General features: G+C 35.7%; 2 protein-coding genes and 1 pseudogene across 2 annotated transcripts in view; all 3 read left to right on the top strand.

Moving 5' to 3' along the window:
* Positions 1 to 3,419: 3,419 nt before the first annotated feature.
* LOC145163472 (F-box/LRR-repeat protein At3g26922-like) lies at positions 3,420 to 6,421 on the top strand. Its single transcript, XM_079082310.1, has 4 exons — positions 3,420 to 3,435; positions 4,116 to 5,065; positions 5,304 to 5,501; positions 6,368 to 6,421. Exons 1-4 carry the CDS (start codon positions 3,420 to 3,422, stop codon positions 6,419 to 6,421), a joined length of 1,218 nt encoding a protein of 405 aa, XP_078938436.1.
* Positions 5,439 to 20,067, top strand: part of LOC145162298 (uncharacterized) — a 45,637-nt gene continuing 31,008 nt past the window's right edge. Inside the window, exons 1-2 of the mRNA XM_079081482.1 lie at positions 5,439 to 5,501; positions 17,226 to 17,411. Coding sequence (XP_078937608.1) covers positions 17,234 to 17,411 — 178 coding nt within the window. The 5' untranslated portion in view covers positions 5,439 to 5,501; positions 17,226 to 17,233. The remainder of the gene's footprint in view (positions 5,502 to 17,225; positions 17,412 to 20,067) is intronic.
* LOC145162297 (protein ANTAGONIST OF LIKE HETEROCHROMATIN PROTEIN 1-like) lies at positions 15,690 to 17,056 on the top strand (annotated as a pseudogene).

The following is a 20,067-nucleotide window of genomic DNA, read 5'->3' as shown; positions in this document are numbered from 1 at the left end:
TGAATTGGATTGGTTGACTCTCACTAGATGAAAGTAGGAAAGTAATTGTAACCAGGTTTCATAGGTACTTGTCAGAGAACTAGTATTGAAATGACCCGCATCAAGATCATCTCATGGATCGCTATCGTGAATGATACTTGATTAAAAGGTACTATCTTTGTATCCTTAATACATGAGATACATATTGGGACTTAAGTGTAGGGAGTACTATGCTTTGATAATGGTCAAATTTTGTTCCTTAACCGGGCAGTTATAAAAGCCATTTTCAGGTATGGTGTGAACTATGCAAGAGGCTTATGTAGTCAAGATGGGATTTGTTCCTTTTATGTGTTGATAGTTAGACATCTAAGGCGCCTTACCAAAAGTCGAACAACTAATGAGATTGATTGCGATCCGTATCTCATGTTCAACATGATGTCTGAAGCAAATGGATAATTGATAAACTTACCTTATACACCAATTGTAGCTTTTAGCTTTTTGGGAATTAGGTGTTGATAGAATGGCACAAAGTCGTATGTTGTTGGGGGCAATGAAATGTTGCTAGACGTTCACCACTATCTATATCAGTCTAATATGAATCTTGCGTAAGTGAGAGATTGAAAGATCTAGTATGCTCAAAAATCATATTAAAGTGGTCTTGCTAATCAACATATGATACTAATGGGTCACACTAACAACAACTTGATATAATTGATTATTTATTAGAAATTGATTTTAATAAATATTCAATAAAACTCTTATAATTAAATTGAAAACTATTTATTTCATGGAAATAATAATTTTCATTAGCAAGTAATATTACATAATTCATATGGTATGAATTAATAAGTTGTGTACAACTTTTGGGACTAGTTGAAACCATTTTGTCTTTTACTCAAAAGACAAAGTTCATATTTTATAAAACTTGAGTTTATAAAATTTAAACAAACTCTTCCCTTTTATTTATAAATTTTCGAAAATAGATAAAGAAAAAAGGGTTATGGGCTTTTCATTAGTTTATTCAAAAGAAACGAAGTATGGGAGATATATTTATGACATGGGGACATATGTTCTTAAAGTGTTAAGACCTAATGGTTAATACTTTCACTTTATGCATATAAATAAGAGGCTTGCATTCTTGAATGGCTTGCACCATTGCTTCCTCTTAAAACCATAACATGCTTAGAGCATGTTACTCTCTCCCTTTTGTTCTTATTTTCTTCAAGAATACTTGAATCTTCATGCCTTATTTAAGTTCATATTGGTTATGAACTTAAAGCTTAAGGGTTTAAGAGTTTATGAACTAGCATCTACATCAATTTGAGTTATTGTTGGTGTCTCAAAGGTTCAACATTCTTCCTCAACTTCCAAGCCTCCCAAGAGGACCCAAAGAACTACAAAGGTTGTTATTCACCTCTTCTTTGGTTAGTATTTTAATCTTTCTATAACTTGCAAGAAGATCCTTGGTGGGTATAAAATGTTTATGTTATTTCAAAAATTAAAGTCTTCCGTTGCCATATTTTTTTTAGTTTATGAAACTATTTTTGAACTAAACCCCAACATTAAGGTGTTTAAATAGGGCACAAACCCTAAAAAATTAGGTTTTTCCCCTGAAGACCGTACGCCCGTACGTGGGTTACCTCTGCGACCAAGTTATTGAGCCAGTACGCCCAACGTACTCGACTAGGGACCAAAATGCAAGAATTTTAAGTTAAGGTCAAAAAGGGTAAAATACCTGAAATGGAATGTTACAGATGGTGTTCTAGATGAACATTTGATCTCCTAAAACGGGAATGATGGATTGTTTTTTGTCAAGAAACGATGCTCTGGACATATTTGCGAATTTCATGAAAAAATAATGGATCATTTTTGTCAAACACACACACACAAACACGAGTAAGACTTATTCGTGGTTCCAGAGAGAGAGAGAGAGAGAGAGAGAGAGAGAGAGAGAGAGAGACGAGCTCAATAGAATAAGAATATGGTGGATTTTTGTGGAAAAAAAATAGGCGAATATAATGTTTGTGGGAAAAAGTAAAGACAATATTGTGGGAAAAGAAATCAACCTAGTGAGGAAATATGGAGGCTAAGGGGTTTTTTGTAATTATCTATTTTTTGTCCCATCATGTTCCACCATTTTGGGTGGGACTAAATTTTTAAAAAATTGTCTCATTTGACTTGGTCAAAAATTGATTTTGTTTCTATTCCAAACATGCCAAAGGCCATCTATTTTTTTTCGTCCAGTCCCTCGTACCAAACATTACTTTAATGTTGTTACACCTAAATAAAAATGTTCAATTGGTTTGTTGTAACCTTAATACATGTGATATATATATATATATATATATATATATATATATATATATATATATATATTTTAAAGAATATGATATTTTTTTAACCATTCTTAGTTTTTTTTGCATTTGTGATAGGAATAGATTGAAGAATGGTTTGAAGACATGATAGGAAAAGCTTGAAGAATGAATTAAAGATTGATTACACTCATATTTTAAGAATCTTGTTATTTTTTAAGAATTACACTTGTTATTCTTTCAGAATGTTGTTATTATTCAAGAATTTTCTTTGTATCACAATCATACAATGTAATTATTTGATATATTATTAGTACAAGAAGACTTGTATTCTTTATAAAATGTTACTGTTCAAAATAACCATATTCTGCAAGAATAAAATCAAATATATATTTACTAGTTTATGGTTGATTTTATGTCATTCTAACAGAATGAGATCGGATATTATTAAAAGTTATATTAGAATTAAATTTGAATTAATTTAAAAAATTCAGATTTTTAAAAATAAGGGTATTAAATATTCCAAAAAATATGGAAATTTCTTTTTTTAATATAGTTTAATTGACCAAAACACTATTACGCTGAAATTTATGTGATTATATGGTACATGTTACCTTATTTTAATATCATAGACCATCAGATCATGACCATTGATTCTATTCCATCCGTTGGTCCAGATTTGTGCTTACGGGCACACAATAGATGTCAGGAACATTTGAATCTAGCCCTATATATATATATATATATATATATATATATATATATATATATATATATATATATATATATCGATTATGTTTGAATTTTGATCTGCTAAAATTGTAGAAAAGTACAGGGAAGGTGTGAATGGAAAATTTAAAGAGTGGGTGCAAAACCCTAAAAAAACATAAATTATAAATTCTTACAAGCTTCACGTCGTCGTTGTTGCCTCTCCCTATGTCCGACATCCGAGGCCCTCTGCGTATATCTCCTCCGCTCTCTGCCTCCCTCATCGGCTCCTCCGTCATATGCGGCTGATCAGCTTTGCCCCTCAGTCCTCTCTTCACGATCTTCGTCTCCAAAACCGTCGTTCTTGATGACACTGGTAAGGACTGCTCCTCCGTTCCTATCTTCTTCTTCATTGTGCTAATGGGAGTATATGGAAGTATTATTGTACAAAAGAAAACCCAAATGATAGAGTTGGCACTTGACACATAGTTTCAACTTTCAATATAACTTTAATGTATTGTAGGTGTGTCTGAGGATTTGACTTTAGTTATTGCCATGGGAAAATAATCATACCCAACCTACCTAAGAATTTACACAATATACTAGGGGTCAAATATGTTATAGGTATAAACCAGTGTTCTTATGAATAATTTCATATATACAACTTTATTTCAAATTAAACACATTTTGATCAAATATTAGGAATGATATAAACATTTGCATATCTAAATTAATAACATTAACATATTGCTCAAAATTTCATGATCAATATGTATATGATGCTTAAGATTATAACTTAGATAGTGGTTATGAAGCATTTTGAAAACATAACGATATTTGTCACATGTAAAAATAATATTAAATGCTTACTAATTATTTTTCATTTAATAATGTTTAGTCCTTATTATGTATTTGTGTACTTAGATTATATTTTGTCTGAAAAGTCGTTGTAAATTAACTATTATTTTTTTATATTATATTTGATCTTTGGCATTAAAGTTGGTTTAATCTTGTTCGACACTAGTTTTTCAAGTTGGAGTTTTAATTACTTGCCTAGACTGTTAATTTAAGTTTAGCATGTCCTAATGTTGTAATAATTAATCTATTTCATTGCAGCTTTTGGAGCCAAAAAGAATGCAAATGTGTTCATAATTGAAAAATCTCAAGGAGGTAGAATGGATTTTGGGCATGAGAAAGTTACAATGAATGTAGAAGAGGATAGACTAAGCAGTTTGCCAGATGATCTTATCCATATAATCCTCTCTTTAATCAGCCTCAGACAGGCTATAAGAACGTGTGTTTTGTCATCTAGATGGAGGTCTATCTGGAAGTCAATGCCATATCTCAATTTCTCAAACGAATATATATTTCCTAATAACTTTGTTTCTCATGTTCTATCTCTCCGCAATACGGAAATACAACTGTCTTCAGTCCAGATCGGCCCTTGGGAAGCTATTACATGTGAATCTGTCAAAAGAATTCTTGATTACACATTCTCTCACAATATCCAACAACTCACTATTATTACACGCAACTTTGACAAGAATTATTGCATTGAAGACGCTCTTTCTTCCTTTAAGGCCACACCAACTTCATACCTCCCAGCATTAACAACATTGCATATTAATTATAGGAGACCCTCTCATGATAACATCACTGGTCTTCTATCCAAGTGCCCCAACTTGAAGAATCTCTCTTTAGGAGGTGACACACTGACGGGAACGAATGTTTTGAATATCTGTCATCCTCGACTTTCTAATCTTACACTTGAACATATACACGGGTCGTTTTTGGTGACGTTCAATGTGGTTGCTCCTCAACTTAAGAATCTCACTATTCTTACATGTTGCTCCAAGAAGCATCTGATGATTTCTGCACCTGAGCTTACCTCCTTGGTGATGAAAGGTCGTTGTCCTATGCAGCTTTCTACAAAAGGTTTCCCTTCTTTAGAGAAGGTGGATCTTTGTTTTTCCCACCCGTGCTTGGTAAATGCTCGTATATTAGTTTGTCTGCTTCAACACCTCCACAATGTCAAATTTCTTACACTTAACTTGAAGATTCTCGAGGTATTAGCCCTTGATGTTGTTTATCATGTTCATCTTTCTAAGATTATTAAATCATCTGAACTATATATGGGAATATATACTCTTGTACAATAAAAATATTAAAACAAAACAAAATTACACATGATTGTTGAGATCACATTAATATATATATATATATATATATATATATATATATATATATATATATATATATATATATATATATATATATAATCTTCTTTTGTTATATTTTGTGTAGATTCTTTCTTCATCCATAGAACCAATCTCACATCAACCTCCTCCATTTGCTAACTTAAAGATCTTAAAGTTTTTAACGAGTTACCCTATAACGGTATACATGGAGGTGCAACCATACGAGAATGTAACATCTACTGAAATAAAGAATAATCTGCAAGGTAGTTTTCCAAGTGCCATCATCACCATGATCTCATGTAAGGTATGTATACAATAACTGTATAGGTTAAATGCTAGCTTATGTAGTAAAATGGTTAATTAAACAAAATGCAAAACCAGCACAAAATATGCATGCAACATAGTATATAATTAACCAGGTCTAGTTGATGTTAATGTTTGGATTTTATTCATTTTAATACTAGATAAATTCTTTTTTAATTAAGCAAATTAGTAGGTTATATGCATTTGAATATATCTTGGACGAGTTTCAATCTATTCGATCCGTTTGGTAGTTTCCACTTTTGATTAATTTGTTTTTTTTAATAAAGAAACTGTTAAGATTTATGGAGTCATGAACAAATTGACAAGTTCCTAAGAGTTCAAGGGCTTATATTGAAACTTTACAATTACTCACATGTGAAGAAATAATTGTCGGCAGAAGGAATTTTCAACATTTATTTGTTTAATATTTGTTGGACGGTGGAGAATTATTAATTGGATGCATTTTTTGCATGGTCAAAAGATTTGGACGGCTCTATTTGTCAAGAAAATCGGCCGCACTAAAGGAAGGAAAATAAATGTTTACGGCACTTACTACTATAAATATTCATCTTTCTTTCAAGCACAGAGCGCAGCAAGCAACACACAACACAAGTTTATATATACACAGAAAAGAAATTAGTGAAGTATTATTTTTGTGCAGAGCCTTAATTTTTTGGCAGCCAAAAATTACGAGTGATATCTTACAGTGAGTGATCAGATTACAAGGGCAGATTTTAGCCTTGTATGATTGTAATTTCTTTAGTGTTAATAAAATCCTCTCTCTCTCGTTCGCCCGTGGATGTAGGTCAGATTAGACCGAACCACGTTAAATATCGTGTTCAATTTCGTTTGCAATTTTTTCAGTAGTTTTATTCCACGAGTTTTGCCGAAATCGTTATATCAATTTTTAGAAGTGCTTAACTTGTTTTGTTGCATTCCCAACAAACTGGTATCAGAGCTATGGCTGAAGATGGGAAAGTTAAGATCGAAAAATTTGATGGTCAAGATTTCGGTTTCTGGAAAATGCAAATTGAAGATTATCTCTACCAGAAGAAGTTACACCAACCTTTGTCCAAAGACAAACCCGAAGAGATGACGCAGGAGGAGTGGGACTTATTAGATTGGCAGGCACTCGGAGTGATAAGGTTATCATTGGCAAAGAATGTAGCTTACAATATTGTCAATGTGAAGACAACCTACAGTCTGATAAATGCGCTGTCTAATATGTACGAAAAACCTTCAGCGGCAAATAAGGTTTTCTTGATCCGTCAACTTGTAAATCTGAAGATGAAGGAGGGTAGCTCGGTGACAGATCACGTAAACGAATTCAACTCAATAATATCAAGATTGATATCTGTTGATATTGGATTTGAAGATGAAGTCATGGCGTTGCTACTATTATCATCGTTACCCGATAGTTGGTCCGGCACAGTGACCGCCGTTAGCAGTTCAGCCGGAGGTGCCAAGCTATCATTCGAAGGTATTCGCGATTTAATCCTTGGTGAGGATGTGCGCAGAAGGAGTGCCGGAGAAGGTTCCAGTAGTCTTCTAACTACTGAAGGCAGAGGAAGAAAGACCAACAGAGGAGGTGGTGGTAGAGGAAGATCGAAGTCAAGAAAGAGAGGTCAATCGAAGAACAGGAAAGATATTACCTGTTGGAACTGTAATGAGAAAGGTCATTTCAGAAATCAGTGCCCAAAGCCTTCGGCAGACAAAGGCAAGAAGGAAGTAAATATGGCAGCAGATTCTGAAGATGATGCACTCATTTGTTGTGTTGAAAACTCAACTGAATCCTGGATCATGGATTTTGGCGCGTCGTTTCATGCTAGTCATTCCAGAGAAGTAATGCATAATTTTAAGCAGTACAAAGGGAAAGTCAGATTAGCAGATAACAAGAGCCTGGATATTACTGGAGTTGGGGATGTGGTCCTCAAGACAACCTTGGGTACGAAGTGGACTTTGAAGAATGTCAAGTTCATTCCAGACTTGAAAAGGATGTTAATATATGTAGGGCAGCTTGATGATAAAGGTCACCATGTTACATTTGGTGATCATCAGTGGAAAGTGACAAAGGGAAACTTAGTTGTTGCTAGAGGTCAGAAGCGGGGTACACTTTATATGGTGGAAGTTTCTGATGCTGAAGCACATGCTGTTGAAGAAGTTGGGGCATCTACTCTATGGCACCAAAGACTTGGCCATATGAGTGAGAAGGGAATGAAGATGCTAGCCTCCAAAGGAAGAATTCCAGATCTGAAGACTGTAACAGTTGATTTCTGTGAGCCATGTGTTCTTGGTAAACAGAAGAAAGTTACTTTCGTGAAGACTTGTCGTCCTCCCAAGTCCGGGAAGTTGGAGCTAGTACATTCAGATGTTTATGGTCCCACTTCAGTTTCTTCAGTGGGAGGGTCCCGATATTACGTTACTTTCATTGACGACTGCACAAGGAAAGTTTGGGTTTATTTCTTGAAGCATAAGTCTGAAGTTTTCAGCACATTCAAGAAATGGAAAGCTATTGTAGAAAATGAAACAAACTTGAAAATCAAGTGTTTCAGATCAGACAATGGGGGCGAATACAGTAGCAAAGAATTTGTTGATTATTGTGCTGACCAAGGAATCAGAATGCAGAAGACGGTTCTGGAGACACCTCAGCAAAATGGAGTAGCTGAGAGGATGAACAGAACATTGAATGAGAGGGCTAAAAGCATGAGACTGCAAGCAGGTTTACCCAAGATGTTCTGGGCAGATTCGGTCAACACAGCTGCATATTTAATCAACAGAGGACCCTCAGTTCCCATAGGGTTCAAGATTCCAGAAGAGGAATGGCAAGGTCGGGAGATTTCGCTCAAACACTTGAAGGTATTTGGTTGTGTCTCGTATGTCAAAATCAAAGACTCGGAGAGAGACAAGCTAGAGGCAAAGGCAAGAAAGTGCACCTTTATAGGTTACGGGTTGGATGACATGGGGTACCGCTTCTGGGATAATGAGAATAAGAAAGTTATCAGAAGTCGGGATGTGGTGTTCAACGAGAATGCTCTATACAAGGATGAACTTGCAAAAAGCTCCAATGGTGACAAGCAACCAGAAAAGAAGGATCAAGTTGAGTTAGAAGAAATCTCAGACGATGACGTTGTAAAACCTATTAGTACTCCAGAGATAGGTGAAAGTTCAGGAAGCAGTGGGAGCTCTGATGTATCTGGAGATAGTGGGAGCACAGTGGATAGTAGTTCAGAAGATGAGGTTGCAGATGATGCAGAAACCGAAACTCCTATTATTCGTAGATCCACTAGAGCACGAAGACCTCCAGTAAGGTATTCTCCTTCAGCTAATTACTTGCTGTTGACTGAGAATGGTGAACCTGAATCTTATCCAGAGGCCTTAAGGATGAAAGATTCCATACAGTGGAAGACGGCTACGGAAGACGAGTTGAGCTCACTTGATAAGAACCATACTTGGTCCTTGGTCAAGCTCCCGGCAGGGAAGAAAGCACTGCAGAACAAATGGGTGTTTCGGGTCAAAGATGAGATTGATGGCACCAAACGATACAAGGCAAGGCTGGTAGTAAAAGGGTTTCAACAAAAGAGAGGAGTTGATTACAATGAGATCTTCTCTCCAGTTGTAAAGATGACTACAATCAGAATGGTCTTAGGTATTATAGCCTCTGAAGATCTCCATCTAGAGCAGCTAGATGTGAAGACAGCTTTTCTCCATGGTGACCTGAAAGAAGACATCTACATGACACAACCAGAGGGTTTTCCCACAATTGGTAAGGAAAATTTGGTGTGCAAATTAAAGAAAAGTCTGTATGGATTGAAGCAAGCTCCAAGACAGTGGTACTTGAAGTTTGATAGCTTCATGCAGAGGAGTGGGTATCACAGATGTGAAATGGATCACTGTTGTTACTTGAAGAAATTCAACTCCTCATACATCATCCTGTTATTATATGTTGATGACATGTTGATAGCTGGGTCCGACATGCAGGAAATCAACAAGCTTAAGAAGCAGTTGTCCAGAGAGTTCGAGATGAAGGACTTAGGGGCTGCTAAGCAGATATTGGGCATGAGCATAGCCAGGAACAGAGTTACCGGTACATTAAAACTTTCACAAGCTAAGTACATCAAGAAAGTTTTAGAAAAGTTCAGCATGGCAGATGCTAAAGCCAGAAGTACACCTTTGGGAAGTCAGTTGAGACTTTCAAAGAAGCAATCCCCAAAGACGGAAGAAGACAAGGAACAGATGACTAAAGTTCCCTACGCATCTGCAGTTGGTAGCTTGATGTATGCTATGGTATGCACCAGACCAGACATTGCTCATGCAGTGGGAGTTGTGAGCAGGTTCATGTCAAATCCAGGAAAAGAGCATTGGGAGGGAGTAAAGTGGTTGTTACGCTACTTGAAAGGAACATCTGAGGTTGCCCTATGTTCCAGAAGAAAGGTTGTGATCTTGGAAGGGTTCGCCGATGCTGATTTGGGTGGATGTGTGGATTCAGGAAAGAGCACAACAGGTTATGTGTTCACAATTGGAGGTACATCAATCAGTTGGATGTCCAGGTTACAAAAGAGTGTTGCTCTCTCAACCACAGAAGCAGAGTATATGGCTATTGCAGAAGAAGCCAAAGAGCTTATATGGTTGAAGAACTTTCTATCAGAACTTGGAATGTATCAGGAGGATTGTGTATTGCATTGTGACAACCAGAGTGCGGTTTACTTGGCAAAGAATCCAGTGTTTCATAGTAGAACGAAACACATTCAGATGAGGTACCATTTCATTCGAGAATTAATTAATGATGGAACTCTAAATCTAAAGAAAATCCTTGGAACGAAGAATCCAGCAGATATGTTCACCAAGGTGGTTACCACTGAAAAGTTGAAGCTTTGTATGGCTTCAACTGGCCTTTCAGAAGTTTGAGAAAAGGCATGGCAGAGAACGAGAGAGAGAGAGAGAGTGTGACTAAGGAATGTCGCAAAGTTTTGGATGGCAGAGAAAAGCGAAGTTGTTCAAGCCTCCAAGTGGGAGATTGGTAGTTTCCACTTTTGATTAATTTGTTTTTTTTAATAAAGAAACTTAGTAGGGTATATGCATTTATATTATAAAATGCATCTATATTGGACAATGCAGGAGATTAGAGCTATGAGGAATATCGTAACGGCACAACAACTTATTCCAGAATGATGGATGCTACTAGAGAAGTGTAAAGCACTTGGCTATACCACCAAGGCTCAGATGGGACACACCAATGTACCAATGGAGAGCTGCAAAGCACAAGTTAACAAACAGTGGACACAATTACCATTGGAAATGCCCTGGCACTTTGGGGAAAAGATGGCACAGGTATATGATCAATGGAATATTAAAGGATCTCTCATCGCAAAGCTGAAGCGCATTGAAGGACTGTTGACTGGGCTACCTGTATCCAAGAGTCCAGCGATGCAAGCAATATCTTCTAGTGTGTGTGAACAAGCTGACGATGTTAGAAAAAATATGTTAGTATGTATGAAGATTCGATATAAGAAGCCAACGCGCGTCAATGTCTAGAATTTCATGAACATACTTCCGCATTAAGTTGTTTATATTATAGTTATAATCAAAATGTCAACCATAGGTGTTATTATCTTTGTTTTGATTTCAAGTTCTGTTTAAGAGGAGTTAGCATGGTTCCAAAAGATCAAGAATATACTGAATCGGATTTATGATAAACTATGATCAAACATCTTAATTTAAGTTTTCCAGTCTCTTTTGAAATAAGACCAGAAACATAACTTTTGAAATTAGACTCGAAACATCCCACAATGATTTGTTTCACATCTTGTGTTGTCATATCCTTAGATTTTATAAGAATTTATTCAATATTTTGGGTGTAAATTATTAATATTTTTTGGACTATACTATCAGTTATAGCTGTTGGTGAAACTACATCGTTTTGTATTAGTGAGTTAGCTAGCTAAACTACGTCGTTTATCCATGTAAATAAGTATGTTAATATAGTTTAGTGCATGTTAGCTTAGACGGTGCAGTTTAGATGTGGTATATATTCTAGTTTGTTAATATAGTTTAGTGCATGTTAGCTTAGACGGTGCAGTTTAGATGTGGTATATATTCTTTTCTCTGTAATCGTGTTTAGTAAGAAATGAGAATGAGATCTTTCTTCTCCATTTTATCTTCTCTTTTCTCTGTTTGTAAAATGGTATCAGAGCAATTCATGCTCCCGTTTCTCTAATTTCTGATTCTTGTTCTTCAATTGTTTTCTTCCGCTTTACTCTTTCTTCTTTGATTTCTTTTGTTTACAAAATGGGGGAAATTCCACCGGCGAATACAAACAATCAAAATCAATTTTCTAATGATCCATTTTTCATTCATCATAATGATAATCCTGGATCTATTCTTGTTTCTCAAATTCTCACTGGTGACAATTATGCATCGTGGAGTCGATCTATGAAAATTGCATTATTGGCTAAGAAAAAATTTGAGTTCGTTGCCTAAACCAGATAATTCAGATCCAGACAAGTTAAAATCGTGGCTCAGAAATAACAATATTGTTATTTCATGGATCTTGAATTCCGTTTCAAAGGAGATATCCGCTTCTATCATCTATCTTGAAACATCTGCTGAGATATGGAAGGAATTGAAAGAGCGTTTCCAGCAAAGCAATGCTCCAAGGATTTTTCAGATCAGGAGAAGTCTTATGAATCTATCACAAGGTCAAGATTCAATTAGCAACTATTATACAAAATTAAAGGTTCTTTGGGAAGAATTGGCGAATTATAATCATCACTGCACCTGTGGAAAGTGCATTTGTGGAGGTGTGAAGGATGTTGAACAGACTATGAGTTTCCTTATGGGATTGAATGAAAGTTACTCTCAAATTTGTGGTGAAATACTCTTAATGGATCCTTTGCCATCAGTCAATCGTATCTTCTCTCTCATAATTCAAGAAGAACGACAAGGAGACATAGGTACTCCTTTATCAAATGATTCTGTTATGGCTTTTAATGTTCGTTCAAGTAATCAAAATAACAACAATTACAACAATAAGAAACGCAATTTTGGCTCAAACAATTTCAAAAATGCAAAGAAAGATTCTCCTTACTGCACTCATTGCAAAAGATCTGGACACACTCAAGAAAAATGTTATAAGCTACATGGTTTTCCTCCTGGATATAAAACAGAAAATTATCACAACGATAATCGTGTTAATGCTACATGTTCTGTTGATAACTCAATGATGAATCAAAGTGTTCAAGAATTTCCTTCATCGAATTTAGCAAATGATGTTATTACTGGAACACACTTTTATTTAGAACTGGAACAAAAGGAGGAGCTTACATGCTCAATATTACAAGAAAAATAAACAACATTCTAATACTCACTCTAAGTATTTATCTTACACCCTATTACTCTCTGTTTTTATGGTGCTCTACAACTGAAGTTAGAGCTCTTATTTATTGCTAAACCAACCTACCATAACTACTATTAGCATTTAATGTGTCCACTATAGATGAGCAAAGGAACCGACCCGGCTGGAACCGGCCCGAACCGAACCCGGCCTGGGAACCGAAGTCGGCCGAAATTAAGAACCGAACCGTTGGTTCTACCGGTTCTTGCCGTGTCTTCAATGTTAGAACCGATCCTCGATAAATAGCAACAAACGGTTCCGGTTTTTGCCGGTTTTACCGGGTCCGGTTCTATCGGTTCCAGTTCCTACCGGTTCCCGGTTCCAAAAATCCACAAGAATATATTCCCGGTCCGGGGCCGACTGGTTCCATCGGGTTTCGGTTCCGATATCGGTTCCGGTTCTGGTACCGGTTCCGGCCGGTTCCCCGGTCCATATGCTCATCCCTAGTGTCCACCATGTGAAATGAAGAAGCTGCCATTTATAGTCCTACTACTATCTTTCTACCCACATTAAATGGTGACAAGTGGATTAAAATATTATCAATTTCATTAAATGTGTCATTAAATGTGACACATGTCAACATTTGATATGGTAGAAGGATAAGTAGAAATAAAATGTAGGAGGATATTTAATTTCTCTTATTCATTGAGAAATTAAATATCCTCCTACGTTTTTCTTCCTACTATTTTCCTACACACATTAAATGGTGACAAACAGATTAAAATATTATCAATTTCATTAAATGTGTCATCAAATATGACACATGTCAACATTTGATATGGTAGAAGGATAAGTAGGAATAAAATGTAGGAGGATATTTAATTTCTCTTATTCATTTTCAAATTAGAATACATAAAACTTTAATTAGAACATAGAACCTTCTATACCCAAATTAGCCAACGCACAAAACCAACGGTCTACAAATTAACATACAGATAACCTGTATACGATTTCATCCAAGTTAGCAGCCCCAAGTAAAAACTTTATTTTCCACCATCAAAGCTTCACAATCCTTTAAAAAGAACACACGAACAACAAAAAATATATATATTATTTACGAGTTAAAACGAAAAAAGTTGGTTTAAATTATTAAGTTTGCCAAATATATAGGGCATGTTTGTTTCGCATGATTCCAAAGGAATTAAAGGGAATTGGAAACTAAAATCAAGGGGAAAGCGTGTTTGGCTTATGGAATGAATAGAATTCGATTTCCATAATACCAATTTCATTCCTTATTTGAAATATTTCCAATTCTTCCATCTTTGAATAAGATTCTAAATTCAATTCCTTATATGTCTTCCTATTATCTATGCGATGCGAGAAATAAAAAAAATTCATCTCTTTCGTTTTCATATCTTTTCTTGTATTACGTTCTCCCTGATTATATATTTCCTCATTCGCATTTTCCAAACAATTTACATCTTTCGATCGCTGCTGTTGTGACATCGTATTTTCTGTGGTTCGTCATGTTCTTCGTAGTTGCTGTATCATCTCCATTTACAGGTAAGCCTCTTAAATCCTTTTATTTTTCTGCAACCAACTATGTTTTACTATTGATTTATACAAATTCTGTATCTGCTTTCATCTTTGCTTGATAGACAGTAATAAATGTATATCAGTGCTGTTTTACTTCATCTATAGTTTATTTGGATAAAGTATCGAGAATTATCTATACATACATACAGACTTGTAAATTTTTTGGGATTAGATTTACTGTTGGGATGTGAAATCATTGTTTTTATAAGTATGCACACCAAGTGTTTGTGCTTTTGCCTCTGTGAAATCAATAACTACTTTGCCTTTACAAAGTCTATGTGCAACATGCATAACCTTCTGATTTACCCATTCAGTCCACTCCTATAAATGGTTCTGAAGCTATATAAGTGTTTCATCTTTTTTTAGCATGTGAGATGCATTTGTCATATGGGTTGGCTGAAAACTAGGATTGGAAGAAACAGTAACATCATTTTGTTTTGGTGGAGTTGAAAGAGATTAGTCATGTACAAATTTCAACATATAATCTTTTGGTAGTAGTAATCTTCCTACATTACCAAAAACTAATAATACCCATAATAACCCTCTTACGTTGTTAGCACCATCTGAAATTGAGTGATCTCTTTCAAACCCACCAAAAGAGAATGATGTTCATGTTTCTTTCAATCCTAGTTTTTCAGTTACCCTATATGACTAATGGATCTCACATGTTAAAAAAGATGAAAAACTATGAAACTGGTTCCAATGGTACAAGAGCTTCAGAACTAATGTAAATTCACAAAATGGTGTTGATAGATTTGTTAGTTTTTTACTTTCATGTATTTTTAATTAGATATACTGTTGGTTGATTCATTTCTTTAACCTATGACCAAATAACAAAAAGAAAAAACATGTTGTTGTACACGACAAGAGAAAAAGCAAATAGATGAGGAAAATATGAGAGACTTTTGTTTGTATTCAAAACTACTACCCTATATTTTATTCATATCACTTAAAGGCTATATGTAGCCTTCCATACATCATCACGTGGGAAGAAAAATAAATGAATAAAATACGACTTTTATGATAAAACTATGATAAGTTGCATCATATGCCTTACTAAATATGTTAAATACAAATTTACTCCCTTGAAATTATTTTACCCATGAAATCTTCTATGGAATTCTTTTTCTAGTCGTATGATCATGTGTTGTACTAATGGACAACATCGTTTTTTGTATAATGTGACAATTAATTAACGATTAAAGTAATAATATTATGTCTTTCAAGTGAATAATATATTTTTTTTTGGGATATGAGCAAGAAATGGCACGACTTAGTCTAACTAGAAGCAAACATAGAAAAAATATAAGTAAAATAGTCGTTACATTTTGGAATGAAGTTATGACAATTGTTACATGGTTTTTTATCACGGTGTGCAAGTTACTACAAAATATAGGAGTGGTAAACCACGTATCAAAAACATATCGTCGAATGTGGATCGTCAAGCAATATTGCATAAATACGCTTACAAAAGCGACACTACATGCATATCACACCTTAGGATGACCCGCAGATGTTTCCCAAAGTTGTGTGAAATGCTTCACACATTAGGTGGGTTAAGAACAACTACACATATGGATACTGATAAGCAAGTGGCCATATTTCTTCACATTATTGCACATAATGTGAAGAATCGGGTCATGATAGGTCGTTTCCAGCATTCTGGAGAAACAATTAGCAAAATTGTTACTCGAGTTTGCAATGCGGTGATAAAGTTTCATCCACATTTGCTTAAGAAACCTGAACCTGTTACAGAAAACTCTACAGATCAAAGATGGAAGTGGTTCAAGGTATAAGTACTACTTATAAAATTTTCAATTAGTACATGAATTGCTTGATATGACATATAACCATTTTTTGTATTTCGTGTAGAACTGTCTAGGAGCTTTAGATGGAACACACATAAAGTGCTTAGTGCCACTTAAAGACAAGCCTAAATATAGGACAAGAAAAAATGATATTGCCACAAATGTCTTAGGGGTGTGTTCACAAGATATGCAATTTATCTATGTTTTACCGGGATAGGAGGGCTCGGCTGCGGATGGTAGAGTGCTTCGAGATGCCCTACTTAGGCCACATGGATTGAAGGTCCCGAGACCGGGTATGTATAATAATTTGTATTATAGATATGTATTAGTTATTAATTATTAGTCATACTAACTATACTACATATATAGGTAATTATTTGGTAGATGCTGGTTATACAAATGGTGAAGGTTTCTTAGCCCCGTATAGAGGTCAAAGATATCATTTGAATGATTGGCGTGTTGGACACCAACCAACTACACCTAAAGAATTATTTAACATGAGACATTCATCTGCGAGAAATGTTATAGAAATATGTTTTGGTATTTTGAAGGCAAGATGGGGAATTTTAAGGGACAACTCATATTATCCAATTGATCTAAAAAAATAAGATTATAATGGCATGTTGTCTTCTTCATAATTATATAAGGCAGGAAATGACAATTGATCCATTTGAGAACCGATTTGAACTAGACGAGGGAACCGGAGATGTCGGCGGTGGAGACGATGATCATACCACTTATGTTGGTGTATCAACCGAGTGGACTGCATTTAGAAACAACTTAGCGCAAACTATGTTTGATTCTTGGAATACTACCGATTGATCCTTCCCCCTGTTGTTATGTTTATCATTTACTATGAACGAATTTATGCCACGTTTGTTATTTTTAATAAAGAACTTTAATTTGTTTTGTCCAATTATATTTGTTATATATATGGTTGGGTTTTTTTTATTGCATGCATTGTTTCGTCTAATTTTTATGTTTATAACAGTAGGTGTGATGGAAAAAAGCAGAAACTATCGCAATTGGACAATAACTGAAGATGCCAAGCTCGTGGAAGCATTGGTAAATATGGTGAACATGGGAGGATTTAAAGCGGATAATGGTTTTAAATCTGGATACTTACAACATCTAGAAAATGCATTGAAGGAAAAAATTCCTAACTCTGGCATATTGGGTAATGTAACGCCCGTAGATCCGGGCTAGTCAATCTAGAGATAATAGGGGTCGAAAACGACTTTTTGACAAAATATTATTTAGAATAAATAATCCTAACCAAGTTCTAGAATATGTCTCAAGGGTTCTGTACATATAAAGAACGTCGAAATCCGAGTTATAACGAAGAAGTTATGGCCCGTCGAAGTTTTTCGGCAAAACCGGCACGGCACCGGGAGACGTAAATAGTGAATTTACAATAGAGGACTTTTTAGCCTTAGTTATCTAAACAAAAGTTGTAGTATATGTTAAACCAAGAACATCCATAAAAAAGAACGCCCAAATCTGACTTCGTATGAGGAAGTTATGAATTTTCTAAGATTTGGCATAGCAGTGCACGGCCCGAAACTCGAATTTTAGTTCGAGCGGTTTTTGACTTACACAACCTAAATGAGAGTTGAATATCTCATTAATAGGAACTCAACGGTAAAAAGACAGAAGGAAACGGAGTCCGTATGAAGGAGTTACGAATTCTTCGTGGTCATTTAACAATCTAATCTCATCCTACTGTTAAATTTAAGATCGGTCGAGAATTAGCCGATGGAGTCTAAATGAAAGTTGTATATCTTGTTTTTACCTACGCGTGGAAAAAAGAACGTTAAAAACGAAGCTCGTATGAGAAAGTTACAGGCTTTAGAAGTCGGCAGGGTGCTGCTGCAAAAGAGGTGACATGGCTGATTATGGGCCAAGGCTTTCTCCCCAAGGCAAGCCACCAGAAGGTGACATGTGGCATGGACTCGATGAGAAGGAGGACCTACTCGACGAGTAGAGTTGTTTTCTAGCCTATAAATAGAGGTGACGGGTTCCCTCATTCTTCACACCTTTCCAAACCATTCTTTCTCTCTCTAGACTCTCTCTCTAGCCCCCAAACCCCCCCTAAAGTCTAGGTAAACCCCCTAGCACCCGAAGGAAGCCCCGAGGCTCCCGGAGTCCCAAGAAAATAGCCTTTCGGCTCAGAAACGCTGCTCCAGCGAAGCCCAGTTTTGAGAAAAACCCGTTGTTTTGTCGAGGGAAATTGTTTTAAGAAGTAACGAAGCGCTGTCCGAATTCAGAATCACCACCTTATCAGGTGAGTGCATAGTTACTTTCATCTTACACATAGATATGAAGTATTTTATATAAATTACGTGCTATGTGTGCATATTATCTGTATGCTTGCTATCTATGCTGGATGAACGATTTTATACGAGTTTTATATGATTTAAACTGTATATGTATTTTATATCTACAAAATGTGTTGGGTAAAACATGGGTAGATGAAATAGTTGTTGTGTGACAAAAACAAAATGATGAGAGGTGATATAGACCATGAGATAAGGGTGAGAGGTAAACCATGAGAGAAGCCTTTTACCCATGTGTTGGCCCCGTCATTCAGCAGAGTATGGATGACAACCACGAACTATTCTAGACAGTCCAGTGGAACATTAGCAGGATCGCAACCTATAGGTGTATTTGAACTGTGTATTCACCAGCTGTACTCTAAAAACCCATTGACACGTATTGCGAGTGGATTCTCGGAAATGATATTGTCGATAAACGAGATAACCATGGCGACTATGAGACTTAGTGCCTAAACCCTGGCGACTATGCGACGTAGTGCCTGTTGTATAAACCCTGGTGACTATGAGACTTATTGCCTAAACCCTGGCGACTATGCTACTTAGTGCCTATCGAGTAAACCCTGGTAACGATGGATTTCGTGTCGATTCCTTAGGATGATCCTTAGGAATGAATAAACGAGGAATAGCTGATTCTTAGGGTAGATCCTTAAGAGTAAAGAAGATAATGGGGATGGGTAATTGGGTTGATTGTTTGATGTTTAAACATAATAATTATATTATTGTGGGTTGAAAACCCTATGTACTCACCAGGTTTCCCAACCTGACCCACTCAGTTTATTTGTATCACAGGTGTCGATGTGAAGCTACCTTACACTGAGAGATTTAAAAGAGATGTAGATCACTAGTGTAAATAAATGTAAGTTCTGTTTATGCTTATGTTTCTGTATTGACGATGACATCCCAATGTTTTGAAAATGAATAAAAATACATTTCTTCGGAAATGCTTTGATAACGTATTTATCATGTTTTACTGGGAACAAATTCTGCAACATTTTTATTAAAAGAAGTACTCTGATTTTTATAAAGCATAAACAATATCGGTCTTTTCTGGCCAAGAAAATGGGGATGTCACAGTTGGTATCAGAGCATTAGTTTAAGCGAACTAGGAATATGGATTTATTTCTAGACTTAAACTTAGAATGCTAAGCAATGATTGTGAGGAGTGTGTCTAATAAAATTTAGGTAATACACCTAAATAGACCCAATCACTAGCTTATTTAGGAAAATACCTAACATACTTTTATGTGCTAAATGATTTATGATATGCATTATATGATCGGATCTATGGTCTGTTGCCGACCGGATCTGGAAACTTTATATGTTCAGGTTTCTAAACGTTTAATTACGGTATTAGAACTGGCATATAACTTTTTGGAGTGATAGGGAGATTTACACGTCGATCGTAAATAAAATCTTTCCTATCTTAATTCTCGTCATTACACACCAAACGTCTGAATTAGTGTATAGATCGAAATGGCAAGAACCCGCAGTGGAGCC

The sequence above is a fragment of the Lactuca virosa genome, chromosome 3 (genome assembly GCF_052849685.1).
Source record: "Lactuca virosa cultivar CGN04683 chromosome 3, Lactuca_virosa_CGN04683_v6, whole genome shotgun sequence".
Taxonomy (NCBI): domain Eukaryota; kingdom Viridiplantae; phylum Streptophyta; class Magnoliopsida; order Asterales; family Asteraceae; genus Lactuca; species Lactuca virosa.
This window is presented reverse-complemented; position numbering and strand designations above follow the sequence as displayed.

Excerpts from the sequence above, each read along its gene's own strand:
- LOC145163472 (XM_079082310.1), top strand. Across the intron at positions 5,066-5,303 it reads TTAACTTGAAGATTCTCGAG|ATTCTTTCTTCATCCATAGA; the intron begins GTATTAGCCCTT and ends TATTTTGTGTAG. Across the intron at positions 5,502-6,367 it reads TCACCATGATCTCATGTAAG|TTTTATTCCACGAGTTTTGC; the intron begins GTATGTATACAA and ends TTTTTTCAGTAG.